Consider the following 20,601-nt stretch of genomic DNA (forward strand, 5'->3'; position numbering starts at 1 on the left):
GTCTCAAAATGATCAAAAGAGCTAATATTTTGTGTTTGTGTGTGTGTATGTGTATATGTATATGCCAGGTTAACTTGTGAAGGCAGTATATATATGAGTGCTATTTAAAGCTCTCACTCAAATAGTTTTACTGAAGGCATATATCATGTTTTACTAGGGTCTTATTTATTGGCCCTGTTATTTCTGGGGAGACAGAGTGGTGTATTGGCTAAGAAAGTGACCCCTAGAGCTGGACTGACTGGGTTTGAATCTTGATTCTTCATCTTACCAATTGTGAGATCTTAGATAATATGTTTATCTTTTCCACAGTGTCCTCATCTGTGAAGTGAGGATAATAACTTGTCTCATGGGTTGCTGTGAAGAGTGGAATAATTCCTAAAAAGTACACAGATGCTTGGGGAATAGGGTGTTCGATTTGAGTTACTAATATAGTCCCTTTACGTTATAACTTTTCAGAGCCTCAATCCTCTAAAATCCTTAACTTATCTATATATGTCTAAGGAGGCTCCAACTTAAAACAGGTTGTGTTTTGAGGAATTTACTGATTTGGATTTCTGCAGTGAATCTCCGTTATGTAAATAGTTGCCAGGCTAACTTGTGAAGGCAATAATCATAATGTAGCAAAAATAATTAGAAGAGAACAGCAATAAAATGGAAAGATACTGTCTTGGTATCAACTCAAAGATAGTTGAGTAGTAGTAGGTTTAATTAAAAGCATTTGAAAGAGACACAGAGCTCTGAAAGAGTCATTCAAAGTCTTCCATAGAATTTTGGAGGGCTAGCATTGATTCTTTGCTAATTTTACTTCCAACTTTATCAGTTTTCTTTGCATTTATGATGGAGAGCTAGCAGCATCACTGATGTATTACACAGTTGTAATATATCATCTATCAATACGGCTATTTTTTGACTGATTTGTTAAGATTAGGTAACTTGATGGGAACTGTTTTCTTTGTGCAACTGAGAGAGAATGAAAGAGAGAAGGTGGTTAAGGAGGTTGTGTGCTTTTAGTAGTATAAAATAAGCTGTGACTGATCTCAGAGAGACGATAGGGGAGCAGTTTCCCGTGCTGGTAACCATTCCCAGTTACTGCCCTTAACAAGAGGAGAGAGAAAGAGTATGGGTTATTCATATGTAAAAGATGCTTACAAATTGAGTTTTTGTATAAATAAGCACTCCCTGACATGTAAGACATTTCTTTTAAAAAGTATTTCAAGACTCTGAAGTATAATCCAGGGTTATCACTATGAAAAGCATTTTGAATTTTTTAACATTTTAACTTTTATTTGAATTCCAGTAAAATAAGAGATTACTACATAGGAGACAACACATTACACACAGTTTGTGTGTATCTCTGATACCAGAGTTGAAAGATGGAGATTTTCCTATGTTCTCCTTAGATGAGGGTTCTTAGTCTTATAACTCTAAAAATATTTAACTTTAGTAATTATGAAGAAACCAACTTTTTAATATCAGAAAAGTATTAACAATGGTGCTAAAATGCACCGTTTTAAGTTATTTCTCTTTGTAGACTGTTGTGACACTCAAATAAAATTTTATTGCTTTTATATATTCTTGATTAATTAGTTACACATTTCTTTCATTAGGAAGTAGCTGTTTTTGTCTTTGATAAAAAGCTGATTGACAAATATCAAAAATTTGAAAAGGATCAAATCATCGATTCTCTAAAACGAGGAGTCCAACAGTTAACTCGACTACGACACCCTCGACTTCTTACTGTCCAACATCCTTTAGAAGAATCCAGGTAAATTTTTATGAAAACTTACATAAGAGATTTTCTAAACAAATAGTTTTTTTTTTTAAAAAACTTTATGTTTGAAATCTATCTATACAGTATACTGTCAGTGAAAAGTTCTTATCAACTGAGTGTTGAGTTCTTATGGATTAGTTACTTCTTTGAAATTTATTTGAATATTCTATGTTTATGTCTCTTTTTGAAATATTAATAAAAGTTTTCTTCACATTTGCCATGAGTCTGTATTTGCTTACTCTATGTTCAAGACTACAGCAGTCCAAATGGAAGATGCGAGAGAAGTATAGAATACAGTCCCTGCCTGAAAGTAATTTTTCTTGTTAATTTGCTAGAATTCATTGCCCCCTTTTCATTGATTCAATATTCAGAGGCTATTTTTATGTGTATTCCAGGTAGTACTGTTCTCGACGTTTAACCTTTTACTATGTCCAGTATGTCAGTTCATAGTCCTCAGTTACTCTACTATCTCTTTTTCTCAAAATGAGCTTGGGAACTGTTGCTGAGAATGACAAGAAAACAGAATTTATGTTGTGTAATCTTAACTGGATCCTCAAGCCTTGGTGCTTTCAATAACTCCTTTAGATACCCAGCTATATAAATCTTTTCCACATTACTCATAACCCCTAATTTATTCCTTCCTTCCTACTTAGCAGACTGTATTCCCCTCTCTTAAATCAGATCTTAACCAAATGGTTTGCCCATACATTCTGTGGACCCTAGGATTTTAAGGATAGGGAAAGAAGAGGCAGGGGGAGAAACCTAGCTGGCAGGGGCCCAGGCTTCCCATCTCCCGTCAACCAGGACAGTTTGGTTTTTATCTATTTTATATTTTGGATTTCTACATAGTTCTTACTTTAGAATCTTAGTAACCCACTGTCACTTACTCACTTCCCCCAAAGACACAAGATCTTTTCTTTGAACCTAAAAGAAAAAAATCTAATGTTTACCATGTGAAAAACTGTACTAAATTTTTTGTATTTAACTTATTTAATTCTCAACAACTATATAGAAGAACTGAGGATTGGAGCTGCTACTACATAAGCCACATAGTTATGGCACCCTGATTCCTGAGCCTATGCTGTGCCTACCCAGAAATATACTTATTTTATGTCTCTTATCATGATAATATTTTACTGCCCTTCCTTGTGTAAATAAACCCAGAAGAAGATTATAGTTGTTGTCTTCTTACGTGACACTCACTATTATGAACCCTCTATCTCAAAGTGGACTAAGTTTTGTTGATCACACTTGTCCTGAGCTTTCCTGACTCCATGCTTGTTTGTGCTATTTCCTCTAGAGTGTTTTCTATCAGTAGTTATAGTGTCACCTATCAGAACCTACCCACCTTTGTTATTTTAACTTGTATTTCTTTTTTTTTTTTAATATTCCATTGTATGAATATAGCACATTTTGTTTACCTGTTCATCAGTTGATGGGCATTGGAGTTGTTTCTCCTTTTTGGTTTTTATGAATACTGCTGCTGTAAACATTTGTGTACAAGTTTTTGTGTGGACATACGTTTTCATTTCCCTTGGGTGTACAACCTAGGAGCCAACTTGCTGGATCATATGGTGACTCAATATTTAGCCGACTGAGGATAAAGTAGGATTTTTTAAAAAAATTTAATTAATTAATTAACTTATTTTTGGCTGCATTGGGTCTTCGTTGCTGCGTGTGGGCTTTCTCTAGTTGCGGCGAGCGGGGGCTACTGTTCGTTGCGGTGCGCAGCCTTCTCATTGCGTTGGCTTCTCTTGTTGCGGAGCACGGGCTCTAGCCGCGTGGGCTTCAGTAGTTGTGGCACGTGGGCTCAGTAGTTGTGGCTCACGGGCTCTAGAGCACAAGCTCAGTAGTTGTGGCTCACGGGCTTTGTTGTTCCACGGCATGTGGGATCTTCCCGGAGCAGGGATCGAGCCTGTGTCTCCTGCATTGGCAGGTGGATTTTTAACCACTGCGCCACCAGGGAAGTCCCTAACTTGTATTTCATCATTACGTTTTAAATCTCTTGAAGGGAGAAAGGCTAGTGTTTTATATCTTTCTCTGTCCCTGCAGCTTCTTTTATAGTGATTTAAATATTATAGGACTAGGGCTTTATTGGCATTCATGAAGAGAGATAATTCAAAGATTACTTTAAGGCATTTTCATTGATAGGTTGTAAAAATTGCAGTAGCATTGATAGAAATAGGAACCCTTTAGGGAAGGAAAAAAATAACTTCTGGTTTTTAATGACTTAATAATGTGGAGATGACACTGGAATCATCCAAAAGAAATGTGCTATAGAAAATAATCCAGGGACTTCCCTGGCAGTCCAGTGGTTAAGACTTTGCCTTCCAGTGCTGGGGGTGCGGGTTCAAACCCTGGTTGGGGAGCTAAGATCCCACATGCCTCAGGGCCAAAAAACCAAAACATAAAACAGGAGCAATATTATAGCAGATTCAATAAAGACTTTAAAAATGATCTACATCAAAAAAATTTTTTAAATAAATAAATAAAAAGAAAAGTAATCCAGGTGAAAGTTCAGAGTTGGTGATGTATATGGGGGTGAGTAAAATATAGGTAGTAATTAAAACCATGAAAAAAAAATGAATTTCAAGAGCATGAGTCAAAAGAGCAGAGTAGTGAGGACAGAACTTGAAATGTAGAGGGGAAAGAAGAGCCAGCAAAAGAAATTGGAAGGATCATGTCGTATGACAGGAGAAAAATTGGCAACATGTTACGGAAGCCAAAGGAGGGAAGAAAGGACTCCCTAACACTGGGGACCACCAAATAAAAAGGAAATAAGGACTGAGAAGAATCCATTGCATTTGACTAGTGAGAGGTTGTTAGTGATATTCAGTAATTTCAGTAGGATGGCAGTTTGGAAGCTAGAAAGGAACCCAGCAGAGAAGACATCATTATGTGAATAAAGTCCCATAGGAGGAACTCAAAGGAAATTTCAGGAGGATAGTTGCAAATCACTAATATACTGAGGTAAAGTGTAGGGAAATGAGATCATTCATGTTCGATGAACTTTACTTTTTCAAGATAGAACATGGATAATAGATGAGTAGTAGGTAAAGGAATAAGGAGTTAATGGAATGAGGAGTTAATATAAGAGGGCTATGAAGGGATGTTCTTGAAAAATAAAAAGAGCGAGGTTAAATAAAGTATACTATGTATCTTTAGGCTATGAGTCTACAGAGACTTGGGTTTTCTATTTTTTCCTTCAGCTTACGACATAAGCAAGAGAGTAAAAGAAACCTGTGATGGCGCCTACAGGGTTAATAAGGGTTTGCCCAGTAAAGGGTAGTAAGGGCGATAGTTTATTGTTGAGGTAGTAGGGAGAAAGACAGGAATAAAGTGTAGTCAGAACTGAATACTTCAAATTTGTTGAATAAAGATACTGGGAAGCTAGGTTAGGTGGTGGTAGTAAAAGGGTGGGAGATGAATGGCTAGTAAACAGCTGCGGTTGGGGGAGGTGGTCCTTGAGAGAGGATTTAGCCCTTCTGGTGTGTAACTGTTTGTAATGATGATGGAAATAAATATTCATGAAAGATAATAAGGCCTTCAAGCTTGAAGAATAATCTTACGAATATTGATATGACCAAGGATGATTTTGGGGACAAGACAGAAAAGGAAAAAAATAAGAGTTGCTAAAATAAACGAGTCCTGGGAATCATTGGAAACTGTAGAGAAGACTAAGGGGTTTTTGAGCAGTTTTCCTCCAGTGCAGTTCAGCAAACGAAAGCCTGTGTCCACTGTGTTAATGAGCTTAGTGTGGGAATCAAGAACAAGATCAAGATCATCATCTTTATTGATAACTGAGCAGGGAGGACAGTGTAACTTTCTTCTTCAACCTAAGCAGCTCTGTCTTGATCACTCATACATATTGAACTTCTGCATATGCTTTCATTTGAAAAATGGGTTCAAAGTGAAAGAAAAGTAACTCAAGTATTACTGACAGAACAGCAAAAGGCATATTTGCCATTAAACAGTTACTGTCCAGGTGCAGAGGCTTGGTATAGCTTTGTTACCGCACTGCCTTGTAGTTCTTCATTGCCAGAGCCTAAGCCAAAGTCCAAAATGTTAGGACTTGAATCTCAGACAGTTGGTAATTACAATAGCAATTGTAAACATTTATTGAGCTTACATTTTAGTCAACCTGCTATGTATTTTATATGCATTTGCTCATTTGATCTTTGCAGTAACCTTTCAAGGTGGTCTTTTATCACCAGTTTACAAATGGGCAAAGTGAGGCTCAAAGTGTCCAAAGTCACCGACAAGGAATAGAGATGCTGGGACTTGAAGTTGGGTATTTGTATTCAGAGCTTGAGCTCTTGGTCATTACTCTATTAGACTTATTGAAGGCTTATTGAATGTTACTAATGCTGAGGGCCCCGGCTCGATCCCTGGTTGGGGAACTAAGATCCCGCAAGCTGTGTGGCACAGCCAAAAAATAAAATAAAATAAATAAAAATCAAAGAACAGTAATTAAAAAAATTGGAAACTTGTGACACCTTTAAAAATGATACATAAAATAGATAAAAGCAAAGGTGCTCTGAGATTGAAGTAGTCATCAGGCTAGTCACTCCCACTGGCATCTGGACCTGACTGCCCGGTCCTGAGATCTTCCACATGGACCTCCTGCCAGGGAGCTCCCCGAGCTCCAGGTGTGTCCATGTGGCCGTGCTCTGGCCAGGACGTCACATCTCCTGACACGTCCTGCCGCTCAGCAACCTGGGGAAGCCCTGCTGATCCTCTGCACACAGGCTCCACGGTCACTCCTACTCACCCACCGGGAAACAGGAACGCCCCCCCGCTCCCCCCCCCCCCGCCTCCCCCGCACCGAGCACACACATGTCATGCTTGTCCTGGCAATGTGCTGTGGAGGACAAGTGGACATCAGGGCTTGCAAAGTACCCTAGGACAGTGGTCCCCAACCTTTTTGTCACCAGGGACTGGTTTCGTGGAAGACAGTTTTTCCATGGACAGGGGTGGGGGTGGTTCAGGAGGTAATGCGAGCGATGGGGAGCGGCAGATGAAGCTTCGCTCCCTGGCCCGCTGCTCACCGCCTGCTGTGCGGCCTGGTTCCTAACAGGCCGCGGCCCTAGGGTTGGGGACCCCTGCCCTAGAAGACACCACAGGATGCCATGTTTCCCAAAGCAAGAACAAAAGGGTTTTCACATTGTTTACAGGAGCAAAAGACAGTCCTAGAGATGCAAAAATGATGTGCCCTTCCAGGGTTCCAACAGCTCACAAAGGTCCCAAGAGACGTAATTCAGGACCCTTCCCTCACCCAGGTGTTTGCTCTTAACAGTGAAAAAAAAAAAAGTGACCGTCCTGTGGGAGCTGGAGCTATGCCCTGTCCCTCTTCCTGACTCATTGCTCCAGAGGTGTCTGTGGGAAATCTACAGGTTCCTTTGAGCATATTCTGAGATTTAGAGCCTTAGAAATAAGGGTAATATCATAGGTATAATGTAACAGTATGTTAAATTAATTCATTGGTTTTCCATAAAGAATATCAATCATTCAAAATGCACAGTTGATACAATTTTTATTTCCTGACTTTTTAAATTTAAAAAATGTATCACAGCTGTTATAACACTTAAAAGACTGAATGATTTATCCAGTGGAATTCATATACAAAGCTTCCTAACTTTGCTTTATTGGCCTAAGTGTGTTATATTAATGCTGAAAATAAATGTAAAATTGTCCACCTTCTTGTTGATAGTTAAATAGGACCACTAATATTTTTCTTTTTTAAAACAGGGATTGCTTGGCATTTTGTACGGAACCAGTTTTTGCCAGCTTAGCCAATGTTCTGGGTAACTGGGAAAATCTACCTTCCCCTGTATCTCCAGACATTAAGGATTATAAACTTTATGATGTAGAAACTAAATATGGTTTGCTTCAGGTATGTATTTTTATTCATCATGTGGATAGAATATTTTCCTTCAAAATTGTTTTTAGCCATTTCAAATTTAGCTGTATAAACTGCTTTATGTAAACCTTTAGATCTTCTCAGTAATTTAAAAATTATTTCTATGTTCTAGAATTTTTCTACAGTTTATTGTTAGGCTTAAACTATCTTTTTAATGTATGAAACATAACATTAGTAACCTTTGGAGAAGAGCACTTGTTGATTGGTGGATGTGGTGGTTCCTTTTTAATGTTTTTGAATTGTGAACCTTCACAGTGCATCCGTTAAGTCCATCCACTTTTTCTGATTTTCCTTCCCTTGCTTACCAAAATATCTTCGGCTTTAGAGAGTGAATTGATACAGTAGATTCTTTGTTTTTGGGGGGCAGAGATCATTTTATTCATTATTTTTAACAGTATTGTTAAGGTATAATTAATTGGCATACAGTAAACTTCACATGTTTAAAATATACAGTTTTTTAAGTTTATAGGTGGAACCGTCACTACAATCAAAACAATTTACATATGGACCTTCCAAAGTTTCCTCATACCCATTGCGGTCCTCCCCTCCTGCTCCTTGCTGTCTTCTGTCTCTCACCCTAGGAAGCCACTGACTACTTTCTGTCACTAAATCAGTTTGTATTTTTAGAATTTTGTAAATGAAATCATACAATATGTACTCTTTTTCTGGCCTGGCTTCTTTCAATCAATCTGATTATTTTGGTATTCATTCATATAGTTGTGCATATCAATATTTCTTTTATTACTGAGTAGTATATCATAGTTTGCTCATCCATTCACCTGTTGTTGATCATTTGGGTTGTTTCCAATTTTGGGCTATTGCAAATAAAGCTGCTATGAACATTCATATGCAAGTTTTTGTATGGACGTATGCTTTCATTTCTCTTGGTTAATTACCTAGGAGTGGAATGGCTGGATCAAATGGTATGTGTATATTTTATTTTTTAAGAAACTGAAAACTGTTTTCCAAATGATAGTACCATTTTACATTCCCATTGCAGTGTATAAAAGTTACATTTTTTTCACATCTTTGCAAAACTTGGTATGGTTGGCCCTTTCAATTGTAACCATTCTTTTTTTCGTGGGATCTTAGTTCCTTGACCAGGGATTGAACCCAGGTCCTCGGCAGTGAAAGCATGGAGTCCTAACCACTGGACCGCCAGGGAATTCCCTCAATTGTAGCCATTCTAATATGTGTGCAGTGGTATCTCATTGGAGTTTTAATTTGCATTTCCTTAATGAATAATGATGTTGAACACCTTTTTATATGCTTCCTTGCCATCTGAGTGTCTTTTTTGGTGACATGTCTGTTCAGATCTTTTGCTTATTGTTTAAATGGGTTGTTTGTTTTCTGTTATTGAGTTTTGAGATTTCTTTATATATTGTGGACACAAGTTCTTTGTCAGATACATGACTTAAAAATATTCTCTCTTAGTCTGTGGCTTATCTTATTCTCTTAACAGTATATTCTAATTGTGGTAAAATACACATAACATAAAATTTGCCATCTTAGCCATTTTTAAGTGTACAGTTTAAGTACATTCACATTCTTGTGCAACCATCACTTCCATCCATCTCCAGAACTCTTTTCACCTTGCAAAATTTAAGCTGTACCCATTAAACAATAACTCCTCACACCCCACCTCTCATACCTCCCAGCCCCTAGCAACCATCATTCTACTTTCTGTCTCTATTAGTTTGACTACTCATATAATTGGAATCATGCAGTATTTTTCTTTTTGTGACTGGTTTATTTCAGTTAGCATAATATCCTCTAGGTTCATCCATGTGGTAGTGTGTGTCAGAATTTCTTTCCTATTTGAAGGCTGAATAATATTCTGTTGTATGTATTTACCACATTATGTTTATTCATTCATTCGTTGATGGACACTTGGGTTGCTTTCACCTCTTGGTTATCGTAATACTGCTATGAACATGGGTGAACAAATATCTCTTCAGGACCCTGCTTTCAGTTCTTTTTGGGATATACCCAGAAGTGGAATTGCTGGATTCTATGGTAATTCTATTTTTAAGTTTTTGAGGAACTGGCATACTTGGTACGTTGGCCCTTTCAAATCCAGTTTTCACTTTTTGTTAACAAATTCCATGGTAATCTCAGGCACAAATACAAAATATTAATCCAGTGTGAGAATGAGTGAATATCAGTTAATGTTTGAAAACTGAGTACAATGCTATTCAGAAAAACTTAATTTCAATATGAAGTATAAATATATAAAAATATTAAGAATTAGAATCAAATTGACAAAGGTATTTCTTGATATTTACTGTCTTTAAGTAAGAAACCAAAGATTCTCTCGCTTTTCAAATTCAGGAACTAAATGAATTTGGGTAGCAAAGTGCTTTTATTACTGTCTTTTCTTTTGCTTTTGTGGGTATAGAAAGGAACTTAATAAATAGTTGTCCTCTGTTTTTACAATTGGGTTTTTCTTGCTAATGCTTAGAATGCTCTGGCAACTGAGAATACCTATACTTTTGCATTTATGAAATTTAATTGTTACCTGGCGTGTAAAAAATTTTTATTGGGAGAAGCAGCAAATTTGATTATTATGAGATTTATTATTGTAATTGAAAGGAGTTTTATTAAAAATGTCTTTTATTTCCATTTACAGGTTTCTGAAGGATTGTCATTTTTGCATAGCAGTGTGAAAATGGTTCATGGAAATGTTACACCTGAAAATATAATTTTGAATAAAAGTGGAGCCTGGAAAATAATGGGCTTTGATTTTTGTATATCATCGACCAATCCTTCTGAACAAGAGGTAATGAAGGTTTTATTCTTCTCATTTTTTAAAGCTCTGGAAATTTGTGATTGCATCTGAAATAGATTAGAGAATTTATAAGCCTGATAAATGTGTAGAAATAGGCTATGTGGTACAATGGTATGTTTAAATGTATAGCTTTATAGAAAATTTCTAGTGTTCATTGTACCTATGAATATTTAGCTCATTAATTCCTCAGTAATGTTACTTGAGAAGAAAGTACTAGAGTTAAGCAAATTTGAGCACTATTGGGTTAAGTAGATTTTTTTCCCTCAGAGTGTCAGATACACAAACAAACACTGTGAATCTCTAGCAGTGTTTCTTCTTTAAGGAGCATTATAACAATAGCAGTGATAATAATGGGTAACATTTATTGAAGCGCTTTTCTGAACACTTCTTGTGTATTTACTTATTATCCTCACAACGACTCAGTGAGGTATGGGAATAATACAGATGAGTAAGTTAGACTCATAGAATAAAATAATTTGCCTAAGTTCAGACAAGTGGTAAGTGGTAGAGCTAGGATTTAAACCCAGTCTTTCTGGTTAAAAAGCAACTGTTACTTAGTGATTATGAAACCTGCCTATTTATACTTAGGAAAACACTGCAATATTTCAAATTTTTACAATATAGTTGTTACCTTTAACAACCATGCTTTGACCTAAAATACATTTCTAATTTAAGTAAACATTTTTAAGGGAAGCAGAAAGAATTAGTATTGGTTGAGTACATACTATGCATCAGGCACTGTGCTGGCTCTGTTTTCCATACTTTTGTTTATCTTACAACATCCCTTTGAACCTGTTAACTAAGTCACATAGCTAGTTGGTGAAAGAACAAGGTTTCAAACAATAATCTATTTGAACTCATAAATTTGAAGCCTGTGTATCAGAAAACATAGGCCAGACCTTTCCGTATTCATAATGCATTGTATAGTGTAGTGATAATTTGTCTTCTGGGAGAGAGCGCCAATAATCTCAAAGTTATAAGAGTTCTTATTCTTATCTCTTAACTTGTTTCATGCACTTTCTAGTTTTGGGATTTGGGGAAATTTAGAATTGAAAGTGATGGTGACATTTTTACTTGCATGACTGAGTATGAATTTAAAACTAAATTGTTACTACTTGACAGTGGTTTGCTTTAATTTAACTATTTAATCTATGTAATCCCTTTTCTGTCTTTTTATAGCCTAAGTTTCCATGTAAAGAATGGGACCCAAATTTACCATCATTGTGTCTTCCAAATCCTGAATATTTGGCTCCTGAATACATACTTTCTGTGAGCTGTGAAACAGCCAGTGATATGTACTCTTTAGGAACTGTCATGTATGCTGTATTTAATAAAGGGAAAGCTATATTTGAAGTTAACAAGCAAGATATTTACAAGAGTTTCAGTAGACAGTTGGATCAGGTATTTGCCTTTAAACATTTTCTTGCATTAAAAATGTATTAAGTGTTTGTTTTTTTCCAAAATATGTTCAGAAAATTCTCTAAACTGAGATGAGTGTCTCATATTTTAAGTTTTCATAAAGTCAACTTAACAAAAGTAATTCTTAGGATTAATATTTGTTACTACAACTTTAATCATGGCATTTATTTACTAGAGTGAAAATTGAAATATGGTCTAAAATACTGGGTGTTTTGTTTTAGGAATAGAGACAATTTCAGGTATTAAAGATGTGTTTTAATTATCTTGCAACAGTAGAATTAGCCCTTTGTTCAATCTAAAAATATATTTTTTAGTAAATTTCAAAAAGTTTTCTTTTTTTTTTTTAATTTATTTTTTATTTATTTTTGGCTGCATTGGGTCTTCGTTGCTGCGCGTGGGTTTTCTCTAGTTGCAGTGAGCGGGGGCTACTCTTTGTTGCGGTATGCGGGCTTCTCATTGTGGTGGCTTCTCTTGTTGCAGAGCCTGGGCTCTAGGCACATGGGCTTCAGTAGTTGTGGCATTCGGGCTCAGTAGTTGTGGCTCGTGGGCTCTAGAGCGCAGGCTCAGTAGTTGTGGTGCACGGGCCTAGTTGTTCCGTGGCATGTGGGATCTTCCTGGACCAGGGCTCGAACCCATGTCCCCTGCATTGGTAGGTGGATTCTTAACCACTGCACCACCAGGGGAGTCCCTCAAAAAGTTTTCTTAAGTGGACTATTGACAGTATAAATGTGTATCTTTTGAATATTTTGTATTCGTATTTAACATTATTACTCTTTTGAAGTTGAGTCGTTTAGGATCTAGTTCACTTACAAATATACCTGAGGAAGTCCGTGAGCATGTAAAACTACTGTTAAACGTAACTCCAACTGTAAGACCAGATGCAGATCAAATGACAAAGGTGAGTGCATATGAATTCCTGCCTTAGATGGAGGGACAAAAAATGAGTTAAAGTTGATTAAATGCATCTGAAGATTTAATCAGATATAGTCCCCAGATAACATCTGTATTCTTGAATGTATTAAATATTCATCTTCTTTTAATCTTAAAGAGTTAAACAATTTATGCAGGTAAGTGCTCTGATATAAAGTTTAAAATTTCAAATAAAGAGACCTAATAGTTACAGTTAGGCATGCAGAAGTTCTAGACACCCCAAGAATTCATAGCCTTCAAATTCACTCATATAACCAATGGATTTTTTTTTTAATGTTTGTTTGTTTATTTATTTATTTATTTATGGCTGTGTTGGGTCTTCGTTTCTGTGCGTGGGCTTTCTCTAGTTGTGGCAAGTGGGGGCCACTCACTGTCGCGGCCTCTGTTGTTGTGGAGCACAGGCTCCAGGTGCGCAGGCTCAGTAATTGTGGCTCATGGGCCCAGTCGCTCCACGGCATGTGGGATCTTCCCAGACCAGGGCTTGAAACCGTGTCCCCTGCATTGGCAGGCAGACTCAACCACTGCACCACCAGGGAAGCCCCTAACCAATGGATTTTAATGAATGGTACTGTTTATGCCCTCAAGATATTTTACTTAATCTTTTAATGTTTTACTAGTTATGTAAAGAAAATGTTACTGTGCAGCTAACTCACAGGTACTGTTTCTGAAAAACTGACCTTGAAAAGAAAAATAATTTATTACTTTCTTATTCTGATTTTTATAATTAGAATTTTTATTAAGTGGTCTTTAGCATTTCGCTAAATGTTTCTGAATATTTTTTTACCATAATGTGTCAGTTTCAGATATGAGAAGTACTTTAATACTTATCAGAATAATTCTGTTTCTCTGTTTTTAGATTCCCTTCTTTGATGATGTTGGTGCAGTAACACTGCAGTATTTTGATACCTTATTCCAAAGAGATAACCTTCAGAAATCACAGTTTTTCAAAGGACTGCCAAAGGTTCTGCCAAAACTGCCCAAGGTTTGTTGTTGATCAGTTTGTTATTATATAGTCTGGAGTATAGAATTTAAAATTTACTTTGACTTACTATAATAACTCTTCCAAAAAAAAAAAATGTAACTTTTGCCAGGGGTATATAAGTGACTATAAAAGGCTACAGACTGAAGTCACAAAAGTTTAGTGGACCTTTTGTGTGTGCTCCAAAAATTATTAAATAGGGTAAAAAATTGGAAGGATACCACCTATGCAAAGGCAGCACTTGGACATTAAACATCAGAAGAGAATTCCGTAAACTGTCATTGTGGAAATCACTGCCTCACTAGCAGTTATACTGCAGTATTGATACTAGTCTCTCCAATTCCTTTACTCTCCATTTTCTGGCTTATTAAATCATGAGGATAATATGGTATAAAAATATTAGTGATTGCTAAAGAAGCCACTGGCTGGAAAACTAGTAATTCCTTTGCAGAAATATCTTCAGTGTTTAATCTATCAGATATTCATTGGTTATGCACTGTTTGTCTAGCCCTTTACTTAGATGCTGTGGAGAATAAATGGGAAACAAAATATTGTCCTTGCTTTCAAGGGCTTTACAGTAAGTGTAGATAGGGTTAATGTGCATGAAACAACAATTAACAATGTGTGGTATGAGTCATAAGTAATGAAGAAATTAAGAGGAGAACTGTATTAGTGAAGACTAATTGGGGAAGATTTCCTAAAGGAAGGGTAATCGTATGTCCCCCTTTATCTGTGATGTTCCCAAGTTATGTCTTTTGTCCTGGCATAATTAGCAATAGCACCCTATTTTACTCTCAAAAGTGTCCCAGTTTCAACTAAATTATATAGTCACCTTACCCAAAGGGATTGAAGATTTTAGACTCTTAACTTCAATGTTAATACTAAAGACCTGATATAAAGATTAGTTTTATGAAAACATTTTTTGCCTTTCAGCGTGTCATTGTGCAGAGAATTTTGCCATGTTTGACTTCAGAATTTGTAAACCCTGACATGGTACCTTTTGTTTTGCCCAATGTTCTACTCATTGCTGAAGAATGTACCAAAGAAGAATATGTCAAGTTAATTCTACCTGAACTTGGCCCTGTCTTTAAACAGCAGGAGCCAATCCAGGTATGTATGTAGATATTTTTTTCCTGTTTATTCAATGGTCTTAGTCAATGATAACTATCATTGAAAAGAAAAGGAAAGGATATTTGACTTTTTAAAAATTTAGGTAAGTATGAGAGACTTTCTTTTCCATTAGTTAGAAGCTATTTTGCATATGTTTGAAGTGAACCATTCCTAAAATTATAATTGAACTTTGCAAATAAATGTCTGTAGCTCTCCACAAGTTACTGTCTCAGAAAACAAATGGTAATGAGATTTTGCATGTGTTATATTGTTCCCATTGCCTTATTGAAAGTTACAGGTTTAGGAAAATAAGTATTTATTTTTCTCCTGCACTTTTAAGTATTTCTGTTTTTTTGTTTTGTTATTAAGAGTCTTTAATTTGTAGATGGTTTATGCCAGTTGTTTATTTTATTGCTAATAAATAGTTTCACCAGAAGAGGAGAAATGCTTCCAGCACCATGGAAGTAATATGTGTGTGTATATATTGTTAAGGGAAAATTTAATTAGTCTCTGATATAGACACTATTAAAATATTTATTTGCCAGATTCAAGGTAGACTTGGATTTAAGAGAGCAGTAGGGTCACATACCTGGGTTAGAATCTCGCCTTCTTCATCTCCTTGGACAAGTCATTACTCTTAAAGTTTCTATTTTGCTCATTTCTGAAATGTGAAAAGGGTTGTTGAAATTAAATGAAATTTTCTGGCACATGGTAAATATTATTAAGTTTCTGCTACTACATGGCAAGAGCTTATTGGTAAACCATTGATTACCTGATTTAATGGTTTTATGACAGACTGTTTGTGGTCCTTCCTTTGAAAGGAGGGGAACAGAAGGAAGTCTGTGGTAGTAAGACAGGAGTTCCCCTGCTTAAGGAAAGGGCAGGTGAGAGAACTGTAGGCTTCGAAGCAGAGTTCTCCAAACATGGTCAAGGTGTCAGGAAGGAAAGGAGTGGAGTCCCATGGTCACTAAGCTATGCATCAGATAGAATCCTAAGGAACCTATCATCTGAGCTCTTATTTGTCTTCATTCTTTGTATTTTTTTTCCCTTAGTAGTAGTAGTAGTAGTAGTAGTAGTAGTAGTAGTAGTAGTAGTCGTCTAGCTAAAAATCCCTTCTGAAAAATTTTAACTGAGCCTTGACAAAACTAAGTATTCTGCATGTATAGAAGGGATAGTTTCTTCCTTATTACTTACATATGTGGTGGCAAACAAATGATCAGGGACAATTGAAAATGTTTCTAGAATTTTTCCGGGCAGTCCTTTTCATTTCTGTACCTTTTCTTCTCTTGAACTTTATGGAAGCCCAGTGATGGAATTTACTTCTTTGGGACATCTGACTTTGCTGCCCTCAGGCTTTTATTTTTTTACCCGGTAGCTTTGCAGATAGTTGGTACTTGTGGGTGAGTGATGTATTACTGAAGATATGTGAGAGTTAGGACATTAGTCTTTATTTAAATGTTTAAACTGAGAGCAGATGTTAAATATAGTGCTTCTAGAAACATAAGAGACTTGATTTATATGTTTTTGTCTTCCATGCCTTCAGGCTAGCAACATGGTGAGTGTCAAAATACATAACTTATTCTTTTGAAGCTACTTTAAATTTTGACATGTATAAAGTGTCATAAAGATTCTAGACTTTAATACATTGTTTGCCTTTTCTACACAGATTTTGTTAATTTTCCTCCAAAAAATGGATTTGCTACTAACCAAAACTCCTCCTGATGAGATAAAGAACAGTGTCCTGCCAATGGTTTACAGAGCCCTAGAGGCTCCTTCCATTCAGATCCAGGTATAATATTCAATTTTTTTCCTTTAATGATGATTTTGATTCTTAAGGCAAAAGAAAGAAGTAAAGTACCTTTTAAGTTTGTCATAATTTTTTAATATAAAGCTCAATAGTATATATTAATCCATTGAATTGCATGATGTATACTACTACTAGTGTGTTCACTCCTAATTTGAAGAATCAATTGATGAACACCTGTATTAATAAAGTAAAATGATTTGTTGCTTTTACTTATCAGTAATGTACTATTATAGAAGGTTTGATTTGTTGTAGTTTGGTTTGCTGTATACCTTCTTCCTAAATGAGTAATTAGTATATGAATGAAAATGACAAAGATGTATGTGCCTTTTTCTTATGAAAGCGTTAAGTAGGTACTTCTCATACTCATAATTTTCTTTCATGTTTGGTAACTCAATCTTCTATTCAGAAATGTTCCTTTTGCATTGAAGTTAATTTGTGTAGGAGGTAGGTAGAAAAGCAGATAGTAATTTAGTGTGACCATCCCTAATGCATTTATAGTCATGCTTTTGTGTTACAAAAGTGCTGTTAAAACATCACATACTTTGCCAAACTTTTAGTTCTGTAATTTTGCTACTAAAATTTTGGTTCTATGGGTTATCTGGAAAAAAATTTTTAGATTGCTATTAAAAGTATAATTTAGTTTGAGCTTTTTTTTCTCACTTTGGAAAATAAATACTTATGTTAAGAACATCTCACTGCATAAAAGGTGTCGTATTTAAAAGTTTATGTTCTCTTCACCAGTGCAAAGATTCTAGTAAAGAAAAACAAAGAATTCTACTTTTTTTGTGTGTGTGTGGTACGCGGGCCTCTCACTGTTGTGGCCTCTCCCATTGCGGAGCACAGGCTCCAGACGCGCAGGCCCAGCGGCCATGGCTCACGGGCCCAGCCACTCCACGGCATGTGGGATCTTCCCGGACTGGGGCATGAACCCGTGTCCCCTGCATCGGCAGGCAGACTCTCAACCACTGCGCCACCAGTGAAGCCCAGAATTTTACTTTTTATAAGTTATTGACCAAAGCTTTTTTTTTTTTTTAAATGCGAACCTAATACCACACATATAAGGTCACTTGTTTGACTCATTTCAGTCCTTATCTAAGTTTTCTTTTATTTCAAGTTGTGAAGTTGATGTTAAAAATTTTCCTTATAACGTCATCTCTTGCTGCCTTTGTCCAAATGACGTGGAATGATTGGGGAAGGTACTTACTATTACTTTTAAGTGCTTTCCAAAGGAATTGTGAATTATAGCTTCTTGAAACGTTCCCACAGACCCGGTGTAGTCAACCTGGTTTTATATTCAGTGAAATTAGGGAGGAGAGGGAGGATCGAGTGATGTGAAAGGTCATTTTTCTTCCTAAGAGGGTTAGTTTGGCCAATAAGTATTACTTGGCCAGCAAGTATTTTATTAAAATAGTTAATACATAATTCAAATTGAGTTGTGCACTTTGCCAAGTTTTAGAAACTAGCTTTTCTGATACCATTCAATATAAGTGTTTAGTCACCAGTCCAATTAACTAGTATCAACATTGCTTGGTACGAGTCTGATAAAGTTAAAGTCTATCTAAGCTTTGGGAGAGAGAGCAAGAGCAAGAAACAAAAATCTTTTCCTCAAGCTTCATGCAAGTTAGAAGGCTAGGAGATAACTTCTGAGATTGATTTTTGGAATGGTATTTTTAAATTGAAGTTTGATTAGAACTATTTAAGAGGCTAGAGAGAATTTAGAAAAGCATTTGGAAAAGTAAAAGATGGTTTACAAAAGTTAGGGTCATTAGAGGCATTAATAGAAATGTATATGAGAACCAGTTTTTAAAATTATTTACCTTTAAATAAACGTAGAATATGTTTTCATTCTCCCCTCCCCACCACCAGTTACAGAGAAAGTAGAAAATAATAGGCAGAAGTTCCTGAGAATATGCTAATTGGACTTCCTTTTGTTTGTTTTGTTTTTTTCAATCTCCTGTTCTTAGGTTCTTTACTCTGTCTCCTCCTATGGTTCTCCCCTCCTCTAGCTAAGTGATTTAGACATAATTTAAGATTTCCCTCTTTGTAACCTACTGCTGGATTATATGGCATAGTGCATGTGTGCAGTCAGTCTCTGTCTCTCTGTCACTCTGATATCAATTAAGCGCTGAACTTCCTTGTTCCCCTCTGGTAACAGGAACACAGTATCTCACTGACTGCTCATCCTTGCTCATTCTCTACCATCTGTGGAAAATAGTCCCTTAAATATAGTTTGTATTTATTATCCTCAAGTTATATCACCTACATAATTTATTATACTTCTGAATAGATATTAATATTAACTCTTTTCTTTCTGTCTGCCTTTTGGAAGTATGGGGATAAGTTAAAGCAAATAAAATACCTGCCAGTATACTGATAACAGATTTTTAGTGGTTGATTCATTTCTATCTGCTAACCATAAATGAATGTCTTTAAGTTTACCAAATATCGTTAATAACTCCTTCCCTGATATACATTTATACCCCCATTTTCTTCAGTAATCTCTTTTTTGCTTTCCTACAAGGATCATTCTGCCTTATAAGGTATCTGAGATTAGGTTCTTCAGCCAGTTAGTTCTCAAGCCATTTCCTGTTCTTTTTTTATCTCATTTAATCCTTCATCATTCCCCCTTTCTTCTGTTATCCTTGAAGTTCCCAGTTACAGTCATTTACACTATGGCATGGCATTAAGTTAACAAGAACGTTTTAAATAACTTTTCCTGTTTCTGTCATTTATATTGGCTTTAGTTTCAGAATTTAGAAATAGTTAAATATATAAAGGAAATTAAAATCCTCTGTCAGAGATGCCCACAGTTAACATTCCCAGATATATCCTTCCAGTTTTTTTCCCTAAGCCTGTAGACAGATTTAAAAAATGGGATTATATAATAGTATCTTATTGCATTTTATCCTTGATATTGTTAAACAGTCTTGAAAATATATTTTAAAATGTTTGTCTTATATCCATCATATGGATATATGTAACAGCTAAGAAATTCCTTATTTAAAGAGGAATAGTTTTACGTGACTTTGTACTTGATTTTCCCTTGTTGTGAAAGATAGCAAAACTTAGATGTTATTTTTTTTTTAGATGTTCCTATTTCTAAAAATAAATGAAGAGTTAATTGTGTTATCAGGGAAAGAAACTAGGAATGCGATCAGGGAATTTGGGTATATATGCTAGTTGTATGACCTAGCGTGAATTTGAGCAAGGTCTTCTGAGTCTGTTTCCTCATCTGTAAAATTCAAAATTGATAATAAGTATTTTTCTTTCAAACAGTTGTTGAAAAGGTCAAATGATATACCATACATAAAAGTTTATTTCAAGCTATGTGACAAATTAGCCATGCAAATGCAAAATGTTTTTTAGTATGTGAGAGAGTCTCTAAGATTGATCCGATTTATTTTCTTAATAGGAACTCTGTCTAAACATCATACCAACCTTTGCAAATCTTATAGACTACCCATCCATGAAAAATGCCTTGATACCAAGAATTAAAAATGCATGTCTACAAACGGCTTCCCTTGCTGTAAGTAATAGCATATTAATCTTTGTTTTTCTTTCACGCCTCATTGGCTTAAATAATTTTCTTATTGTTTAATAACCCTTTTATAGTTTGTTCATATATTTTGTCATGGCTATAAGTAGACTATATATAGTACTATGAAAGTGAGCAATAGGTGTAGTTTTCCCTGATATATAATTTTACAGTATTCCATCCCTGACATTACTCCCTGTCCCCTAACTTTGAGTGCTTCAGTAGGAAATTTGAGTAATTTTTTTCTTAACCCTTTTCTGCTTTAATCCAGTTTATTTTTTTTCCATCGTTCTTGCAGAAATGTGGTGCTTTTTGTTTTTTTTACCAACTAATTGTTTTCTG

The 20,601-nt window shown here is 35.7% G+C and overlaps 1 protein-coding gene across 4 annotated transcripts in view; it reads left to right on the forward strand.

Annotated features, from left to right (window-relative positions):
- Positions 1-20,601, forward strand: part of SCYL2 (SCY1 like pseudokinase 2) — a 59,131-nt gene that overhangs the window by 23,967 nt on the left and 14,563 nt on the right. For 3 of the 4 annotated variants that reach the window (XM_082665517.1, XM_082665520.1, XM_082665518.1), the window contains exons 3-12: positions 1,608-1,765; positions 3,323-3,376; positions 7,520-7,664; positions 10,321-10,470; positions 11,659-11,880; positions 12,680-12,796; positions 13,685-13,810; positions 14,741-14,917; positions 16,584-16,706; positions 20,137-20,250. In XM_082665517.1, the coding sequence (XP_082521643.1) occupies positions 1,608-1,765; positions 3,323-3,376; positions 7,520-7,664; positions 10,321-10,470; positions 11,659-11,880; positions 12,680-12,796; positions 13,685-13,810; positions 14,741-14,917; positions 16,584-16,706; positions 20,137-20,250 (1,386 nt within the window). The remainder of the gene's footprint in view (positions 1-1,607; positions 1,766-3,322; positions 3,377-7,519; positions 7,665-10,320; positions 10,471-11,658; positions 11,881-12,679; positions 12,797-13,684; positions 13,811-14,740; positions 14,918-16,583; positions 16,707-20,136; positions 20,251-20,601) is intronic. The other variant, XM_082665519.1, reaches the window with a different exon arrangement.

The sequence above is a fragment of the Grampus griseus genome, assembly GCF_964374135.1.
Source record: "Grampus griseus genome assembly, chromosome: 11".
Classification (NCBI taxonomy): domain Eukaryota; kingdom Metazoa; phylum Chordata; class Mammalia; order Artiodactyla; family Delphinidae; genus Grampus; species Grampus griseus.